Below are 10,146 nucleotides of genomic sequence, written 5' to 3' on the forward strand. Positions count from 1 at the left end.
AAAGCTGAAACTCCAGTACTTTGGCCATGTCATGCAAAGAGTTGACTCATTGGAAAAGACTCTGATGCTGGGAGGGATTGGGAGCAGGAGGAGAAGGGGACAACAGAGGATGAGATGGCTGGATGGCATTTCTGACTCAATGGACATGAGTTTTAGTGAACTCCAGGAGTTGGTGATGGACAGGGAGGCCTGGCATGCTGCAATTCATGGGGTCGCAAAGAGTCGGACAGGCCTGAGCAACTGAACTGAACTGAGCTGACTGATGTAGCAGAGCAGCTCCGTTGCTGTTATCTAATGAAAGGTTCAATAATTTGGCCAGTTGATGCCAACATCTGACTCATTGGAAAAGACTATGATGCTGGGAAAGATTGAGGGCAGAAGGAGAAGAGGACGTCAGAGGCATGGCATCACCATGGCATGATGGCATGGATGACATCACCAATGCAATAGACATGAACTTGAGCAAACTCTAGCAGATAGTGAGGGACAGGGAAGTCTGGCATGCTGCAGTCCACAGGGTCACAATGAGTCAGACACTATTTGGAGACTGAACAACACATTTTGTTTCCTTAACTCATAACACAGATGCAATCTACTAAACATCCACTCTGCCTCCTCTCTTGACTGTCTAATATCTGAGAATACTGCTGAAGCAAATCCATTGTCAGGATTCCTTTATTCCATTATTTGGGGCCTTAGAAGAGGAGTATGAGGTTGGGAAGTTAATATGAGTCTAAGTGGAAACTTAGAAAACTGTCAGGTTATTAAATATTTCATTCCAATGACTTTCATTTTGGAGACATATCCACTGGGTGACTTTTTCCTGACACATTTAGGTTTTCTATATTACAGTAGAGAATAGCAATACAAGGAACCAGCTGACACAAACTAGGATAGGATGATTTTATGGGGCTTGAAAAAAGACAAAGTCTTTCCCAACAAGGAGGGAATCCTCTAAGAGTGGGGGATAGGGCATTTTACAAGTCAAGAGGTAGCATTTATTTTACTGTATTTCCTAGGTTTTAGAAAGATCTAGGTGATGACCCCTGCTTTTTCAATTCAGGTATGTGATTTGGATAAGATTTTTAAAAATTATTTCTACTTTGATTCCAACCTGTAAAACAGGGATTTGATAAAGAAATATTCTATGTGAAACACACATACTGGTATATGGTAAAAACTTACTTTAAAGTAAGTTACCTATTTTTATTAACTTGTTTTTAAAAATCTCCTGAATTATGTTAGCATGGCATAGTAAGTTTACTTTCAGAGACAAATCCCATTGTTATACATGGATAATCCCCTTTTCTGTGTCTTCGCTTTGTGTTTTCTCCTGATGGTTACTTAAAAGAAGAAGTAAAATGAGAAACAACACAGAAATAAAAGAATTTATCCTCCTGGGACTGTCGGATGACCCACAACTTCAGGTTGTGATCTTTGTCTTTCTGCTCATCACCTACATGCTCAGCATCACTGGGAACTTGACCATTATCACCCTGACCCTGCTGGATATCCACCTCCAGACCCCCATGTATTTCTTCCTCAGGAGTTTCTCCATATTGGAAGTTTCATTCACAACTGTCACTATTCCCAAGTTCTTGGCCACCATTATTACGGGAGATAAAACTATCTCTTTTAATGATTGTATGACTCAGTTATTTTTTTTTTCATTTTCTTGGGAGTCACTGAGATTTACCTTCTGGTTGCCATGTCCTATGACTGCTACATTGCCATCTGCAAACCGCTGCATTACTTGACCATCATGAATCACAGAGTCTGCACGCTGCTTGTCTTGGCCTCTTGGCTGACTTCATTCTTAATTATATTCCCAATACTCATGTTCTTCATACAGCTTGATTACTGTAAATCCAATGTTATCAACCATTTTACTTGTGATTATTTCCCTTTATTATACCTTTCTTGTTCAGACACCAAATTCCTAGAGATACTGGGGTTTTCCTGTGCTGTGTTTATCCTCTTGTTCACTTTAGCATTAATAATTCTGTCCTACACATATATCATCAGAACAATTTTGAGGATCCCTTCTACCACTCAGAGGACAAAGGCCTTTTCCATGTGTTCGTCCCACATGATTGTCATCTCCATCTCTTATGGCAGCTGCATTTTCATGTATGTGAATCCATCTGCAAAAGACAGGGTCTCTTTGAGCAAGGGAGTCGCTGTGCTAAATACCTCAGTAGCACCCATGCTGAACCCCTTTATCTACACTCTTAGGAATCAGCAAGTCAAGAGAGCCTTCATGGACATGGCAAGGAAGACTATGTTTTTCTCAAGGAAATGAAAATATAAAAGTCCCTGTTTCATGAATTCGAGGCATATGAATGAAAAGCAATTAAATTAAACTCCAGGTTTTTCAAAATTTATTAATATCCACACAGCCTCCCTAGATTCATTTTCATCATTTATATTTTTATTGTCAGCAGTTTACTAAGGATATTTGCATATGTGTATTTTATTTTTGCCATTTAAATTTGAACTTTTCATATATGTACATATATATATAAATATACATTTTTTTTTTCCCATTCAGATTGCAAACCTTCTCTCATGTACTTTTCTTCTGGTGAAATTTTAAAATGCAAGAGATAATAGCATTTTGTGATTTCACCAGAATTACTCTTTTCAGTAATTGAGTAAATATTGTATCATGTTTAATCTTATTTTTTATTACCACACAAGGATAATAAACATAATCTGACAGTCTCATTAGAACATTACATATACTCTCCTTTTCATATTGTGGCCAATTTAGGAACTATGTGGAAAACAGTACAACTTACAAGAATGATGTAGTTACACTTTCTTGAGAAATCAAATAACTTTCTCATTACTTAGTTTAATATTTTCTGTGCTGTATAATTTATCAACTCAAAGACTATTATAATGAAGAAAACATGAAAGCTATTAGGGAAAACTATGAAATAGCCTCCACTTCTTGGGGAACTCCAAAATTAGCATATGTATCATAATAATTCTTTTAAAATACCTGAAGAAATTATCAATTAAAAACAATACACAACGTGAGAGTTGCAAGTTAAATTTTATTTGAAGCAATATGAGGATTGCAATCCGGGAGACAGACCTCAGATATCTGTGAGAAACAGATCTAAAGAGGTATAGGGGAAGGACAGTATATATATATGATTTGTTAAAAGTGGAGTACATGTATTCAAGCACATTTCTTTTTGTAGAAAGTTTCTGGTCATCTCATGAAAAGTCTGCTAGTTATGAGAAACAATCGTCACCATGAAGAATTTTAGTGTTTTTGTTGATATGAGGAGATACAAGAATTGGGCTCATAAAATCAGCTCCTGAGGCTGTTTAACTATCTGAAGGCCTGTCCTGCCAGTTTTCCCAGAGCACAAAATCCCTCAGTCTTGCTCTCCACACTGAACTCCTTCAGGTGGTGTTGAACATCAGCAGCTGCACAGCACATAATTTAACCCTTGCAGAGACAGATGGCAAGCACTCATGACAAGTGCCAATTTGTAGCTGACAAAATAAATATTACTGGATACCAAAGATGACCACATTTACTGTGGTCAGTTGTATATTTAAATAAAAGCTTGATGTTAAGCTGATCTTTTGATAATCAGTAGCTAAGGGGTGTTATAACTTTCTCATATTTGTGACTATTCTGAGATAATAGCTTGTACATACAATTCTTTTAATTGCCTCTTTAAGTGATATGCCTAATCAATAGGAGTAAAGAAGGTAACAAGAGCAAAGTTATACCATATATAAACTTGAGGGTTTTTGTTAAAAATGCTTATTTAAGCATTATCATATTGGAAAATGTACTGATCAGAATTTATATGAATAATCATGCAAGATCATGCAATTCTGGCCCTAAACACTTTTTTCTTTTCTGTTTTCCATGAAGTCGAAAATTTATATAATGATGAAAGGTACTCAAACTCATCCCTTATTTTTTTTTGTTTTTTTTTTAAATTTTATTTTATTTTTTAACTTTACAATATTGTATTGGTTTTGCCATATATCAACATGAATCTGCCTCACGTACACATGTGTTCAGGATAGGGAACACATCCCTCATTTTTAAACCATTATTATACAAAGACTGTAACCATAACTCAGAGGCAAGTTTTTCCTGATATTCACATACCATACTCAATTGAGAGTCTTAGATCTATCATTTGATGAAACACAAGAAAAACAACTTATAAAAATAATACTGAGTATTCCACATTGTAGGGAAGTCATGCCATTACTTTCTCCTTCCCTCATGCTGAAACATTTATAATTTCTTTTTTTTTTAAATTTTATTTTATGTTTAAACTTTACGTATTTGTATTAGTTTTGCCAAACATCATAATGAATCCATCACAGGTATACATGTGCTCCCCCTCCTGAACCTTCCTCCCTCCTCCCTCCCCATACCATCCCTCCACTGGGACGACCTGAAACATTTATAATTTCTAAGCTCACAGTATTTTCACTATGTGAAAATACTGAAGTTTAGACTTGATTGAGGATTGTGAGTTCTTATTCACTCAATAAATATATACCATAAATAATAGATGGGTTAGTTCTGGGAATTAAAAATCTGTAAAAATTTTACAAAATTTATATAGGAGCCTACGCTGATATTATCAGATAATGCAGCTCTCTACATCATTCTATACAAAGTCTTTGGTGTTTAATTTAAATGTTTGTTATCAGTATAATCATTTTGATTATCAATAGCAGGGATCAACACAAACTTTTTTTGTAAAAGGGTAATACATTAATAATTTAGGGTTTGCAGGCATAGTGTCCCTGATGCAATTACTCAGTTCTTCCTGTCTTTATTTTTGATGCAGCTACGAGCAACATGTAAATGAAAGGGCTCAGGTGTGTTCAATAAAACTTTTAACAAAAATAGGTGGTGGGTCAAATTTCCCAGTGAGCAAAGGATCGTCCACCAACGTCCTGTCTTAGAATTTTACTAAACATTGACCCATATATTATTTCTTATTTAAAATAAGGTAGTATGACTAATAGGTCCATCTAGTCAAAGCTATGGTTTTTCCAGTAGTCATGTATGGATGTGAGAGTTGGACTATAAAGAAAGCTGAGTGCTGAAGAATTGATGCTTGAAATGTTGTGTTGGAGAAGACTCTTGAGAGTTCCTTGGACAGCAAAGTGATCCAAATAGTCCATCCTAAAGGAAATCATTCCTGAATCTTCGTTGGAAGGACTGATATTGAAGCTGAAACTCCAATACATTGGCCACCTGATGTGAAGAACTGACTCATTTGAAGAAACCCTGATGCTGGGAAGGAAGGAAGGTGGGAGGAGAAGGGGACAAGAGAGGATGAGATGGTTGGATGGCATCACTGACTCAATGGACATGAGTTTGAGTGAACTCTGGAAGTTGGTGATGGACAGGGAATTCATGGGGTCGCAAAGAGTCGTACATGACTGAGTTATTGAACTGAACTGAACTGAACTGAACAGTGAAATTTTCAGAAATCCACATTATTCCTGAGATTCGTTTTCTCAAACAAAATGGCTTATGTTGTAACATTTTATACTTCATCAAATACATATGAATAAAAAACAATTTACAGAAAATTCTGAAGCAATATTCAGCTTTATTCAATTTATCTGGTGCAACGTGTGGGGAAGTTCAGAATAGGAATAAATAAAAAGGAATCATATAACTGTAGTGAAAGAGTTTTGAGAGAATATGAATGAAGAAATAATTGACCAGAACTTTATTTTTTAATGCTACAGTTAGTTGCATTTACTGGAGAAAAAGATAAACTTTTGGATGGTATCCTTAAAGGCTTGCTTCACTTGCTGGTTCCTCAGTGTATATATAAACGGATTCATCATAGGAGCAACAGAAGTATTCAGAATTGCTACTTCTTTCATCAAGGATGCCTTTTCTTTTGCTGAAGTGTTGATATACACAAATATACAGCTTCCATAAGAGATGGAAATGACAATCATGTGAGAGGAGCAAGTAGAAAATGCCTTTTTTCTCTGACTGGCAGAAGGCAGCCTCAGAATTGTCTTGATGATGAACATGTAGGATAGAATTATTAATGCCAAAGTAAAAAGCAGAATCACTATTGCAGAGTAAAACCCAATCACTTCAAGGAGCCATGTGTCTGAGCAGGATAGTTGCAAGAGAGGGAAATAGTCACAAGTAAAGTGATCAATGATATTAGAACCACAGTAATATAACTGGAGAAAAAGAATAACTGGCGGGAAGATGTTTAAGAACCCCACCAGCCAAGCACAAAAGACAAGCAATACACAGACTCTGTTGTTCATGATGGTTGTGTAATGCAGGGGTTTGCAGATAGCTACATAGCGATCATAGGACATGGCAGTTAGAAGATAAAATTCAGTGATACCCAAGAAAATGAAGAAAAACAGCTGAGTTGTACAATTGTTGTATGAAATTGCTTTGTCCCTGGTGATAATTGTGCCCAGAAATCTAGGAATACAGACAGTTGTAAAGGAGATTTCTAATATAGAGAAGTTCCTGAGGAAAAAATACATAGGTGTCTGTAGATGGGAGTCCACTAAGGTGAGAATGATGATGGTCAAATTTCCAGTGACACTTAATATATATATGATGATTAAAAAGAGAAAAATCACAATCTGAAGCTCTGGGTCATCTGATAGCCCCAGAAGAATGAATTCTGTGGGTCTTGTGTGCTTTTTCATTTCTGATTATTTTCTCTCTCATTAGAACAGAAAATGTATGCTCTCCCTGAAGTTGCTCAGTCATGTCTGACTCTTTGCAACCCTATGGACTGTAGCCTACCAGGCTCCTCTGTCCAATCAAATTTTCCAAGCAAGAGTACTCGAGTGGGTTGCCATTTCCTTCTCCAATATGCTCTCCCTATAGGACTTAAAAAACGTTAAAAGATATTTTCGGATAGAATACAAAAGTTTTAAAGCTTCCATCATGAAGTAGTGTTTGACATTGAAAACCTCTCTTCCCATACAGTAACTTCTCCAGTTTCCTTTCAACCTTTCATTCAAGTAATGAATATTATCTGAAGTTAAATATTGAGCTCTCATCTTCAAAAATACACTCTCACAGGCCATGGATGAAATAAAAGTTACGTGTTAACATTTAAACTGGGACATTTCTTCTACTATTTTCTTTATTAAGACTTCAAATTATTCTTTAAAATTTTTAGGTTCTTTGGTGATAATATGATAATATTTAATTTATTCTTCTCCTTTACTCAGTATTATAAAAACCAGTATGCTTTGTAGATAATCTAAATACAGAGTTTATAATCTTACAGAGGCTATGTAGCCCTCTTCCACAATATATATTTTTTTAATTTAATTTAATTTTTTTCAAATTTTATTTTATTTTTAAACTTTACATAATTGTATTAGTTTTGCTAAATATCAAAATGAATCCGCCACAGGCATACATGTGTTCCCCATCCTGAACCCTCCTCCCTCCTCCCTTCCCACACCATCCCTCTGGGTCGTCCCAGTGCACCAGCCCCAAGCATCCAGTATCGCGCATCAAACCTGGACTGGCAACTCGTTTCTTACATGATATTCTACATGTTTCAATGTCACTCTCCCAAATCTTCCCACCCTCTCCCTCTCCCACAGAGTCCATAAGACTGTTCTATACATCAGTGTCTCTTTTGCTGTCTCGTACACCAGGTTATTGTTACCATCTTTCTAAATTCCATATATATGCGCTAGTATACTGTATTTATGTTTTTCCTTCTGGCTTACTTCACTCTGTATAATAGGCTCCAGTTTCATCCACCTCATTAGAACTGATTCAAATGTATTCTTTTTAATGGCTGAGTAATACTCCATTGTGTATATGTACCACAGCTTTCTTATCCATTCATCTGCTGCTGGACATCTAGGTTGCTTCCATGTCCTAAATTTTACATAATTGTATTAGTTTTGCCAAATATCAAAATGAATCCATCACAGGTATACATGTGCTCCCCATCATGAACCCTCCTCCCTCCTCCCTCCCCATACCATCCCTCTGGGTCGTCCCAGTGCACTAGCCCCAAGCATCCAGTTGAAGCCGACTTTGTTTAGGAAACTTTCACAAGTTTAAATGACTCTTGTATATAGTAAATATCTCACTTTAGAATATGTGTTTTCCATGGGAATATTTTTTTGGTGTTCTCTACTTTTATGGGTTTGGTTGATGCAACCCTTTCCCACATCATTGTTTTCTATTTCTGATAAAAGCCCGGAAGGACAAGAGAGTGTAACTTCTGCTACTAAAGTAAATATTGTGTAAAAATAGTTTAGTTCATGCAATGAGCACATCAGTTTTCTTTTGTTTTACAATATGCTTTAGAAAGTGACCAAGTAGATGGTCAAAACTTTTACTGGGAAGCAGATATTCCTTTACGTAGAGAATGTCATTTCATTTCTGTAACGGAAAACCATTTAACTTAAGAAAAGTTAATGAAAAGCCCTAGACTTATTGCTGCCCTGGTTCTTTAGGACTCTATGAATAGTTTTCTTGTTAGTAAATAATCACATTTTAATATCAAAAAGGTTTTGAATTCACAAACCCATAAACAAATACTATTTTAAAACATTTTAATGAGAAGGAATCATATTATTATACTGGAAAATAACAAAGATACTTACTCCCTGGTTCTTCTTGATGATTTAGTCTCAAATTTTAAAGTCTGATTACTTCCATATTTAGATAAATTCAGAGTTGGTAAATTGAGTTGGCAACTTATTTGGTTTCTTTTGTACTCTGAAATCAAGTATAGTGATTTAACTTTGTCATGGCTCTCAAGGTTTATAGTTCTCATTATGTTTAGACTGGTAATATTTGACCCACAATATCCTTCATTCCTGCTGCTGCAAAATTTGAGGAATATTTTCATTATAATGCAATGCATAGTTGCTCTTTGTCTGTTACCCAAGCTCTGTGTAAAAACTTAGTTACACCTGGGCAGACTCATAAAGTACTTCTTACACTTGCTCCTTTTCATATAATATGAAACACTACTTAGTAAGACATTTTCTTTGTATTAATGCAAAGATTTTATGTGAATATTTTGTAATTCTATGATAATCTATCTATACAATTTAAGTAACATTTTCCTTAGGCTTCAGAGCCTAACATATTCTACAAATTCTTCTTTGAAAAACAGAAAATAGGAATGTTCTTCTCTATGTATGTCATACACATGGAACTGGATTTATTTTATCTGTCTCCTGTTAGCCCAGGGGAATCTAAGCAAAGAGAGCGCCAATGAGGCATCATTAAAAGATACGTGTGAATCAGTTTTGTAAATATGGATTAAAAAAATGTAAAAAGGCAAAATGACTGAGATACATGAGGCAACTTCAGAAACAGCATGTGATATTGAGTGCATGAAATTTAATTTATATCCTGCAACTTTACTATATTCATTGATTAGTTCTAGTAATTTTCTGGTGGAGTCTTTAGGGTTTTCTGTGTAGAGGATCATGTCATCTGCAAACAGTGAGAGTTTTACTTCTTCTTTTCCAATTTGTATTCCTTTTATTTCTTTTTCTGCTCTGATTGCTGTGGCCAAAACTTCCAAAACTATGTTGATTAGTAGTGGTGAAAGTGGGCACCCTTGTCTTGTTCCTCACTTTAGGGGAAATGCTTTCAATTTTTCACCATTGAGGATAATGTTTGCTGTGGGTTTGTCATATATAGCTTTTATTATGTTGAGGTATCTTCCTTCCATTCCTGCTTTCTGGAGAGTTTTTATCATAAATGGATGTTGAATTTTGTCAAAGGTTTTCTCTGCATCTATTGAGATAATCATATAGTTTTTATTTTTCAATTTGTTAATGTGGTGTATTACATTGATTGATTTGCGGATATTGAAGAATCCTTGCATCCCTGGGATAAAGCCCACTTGGTCATGGTGTATGATCTTTTTAATGTGTTGTTGGATTCTGATTGCTAGAATTTTGTTAAGGATTTTTGCATCTATGTTCATCAGTGATATTGGCCTGTAGTTTTCTTTTTTTGTGGCATCTTTGTCAGGTTTTGGTATTAGGGTGATGGTGGCCTCATAGAATGAGTTTGGAAGTTGACCTTCCTCTGCAATTTTCTGGAAGAGTTTGAGTAGGATAGGCATTAGCTCTTCTCTAAATTTT

The 10,146-nt window shown here is 35.6% G+C and overlaps 1 protein-coding gene and 1 pseudogene across 1 annotated transcript; one reads left to right on the plus strand and one right to left on the minus strand.

The window, feature by feature from the left end:
• The first annotated feature begins 1,361 nt into the window (after positions 1–1,361).
• LOC104985902 lies at positions 1,362–2,302 on the plus strand (annotated as a pseudogene).
• Positions 2,303–5,760: 3,458 nt separating this feature from the next.
• On the minus strand, positions 5,761–6,705 carry LOC104985903 (olfactory receptor 6C3-like). Its single transcript, XM_010836306.1, has one exon. The coding sequence runs from the start codon at positions 6,703–6,705 to the stop codon at positions 5,761–5,763; it is 945 nt and encodes a 314-aa protein (XP_010834608.1).
• Positions 6,706–10,146: the final 3,441 nt, after the last annotated feature.

This window comes from Bison bison, unplaced genomic scaffold (genome assembly GCF_000754665.1).
Source record: "Bison bison bison isolate TAMUID 2011002044 unplaced genomic scaffold, Bison_UMD1.0 scf7180017864062, whole genome shotgun sequence".
NCBI classification, from domain to species: Eukaryota; Metazoa; Chordata; class Mammalia; order Artiodactyla; family Bovidae; genus Bison; species Bison bison.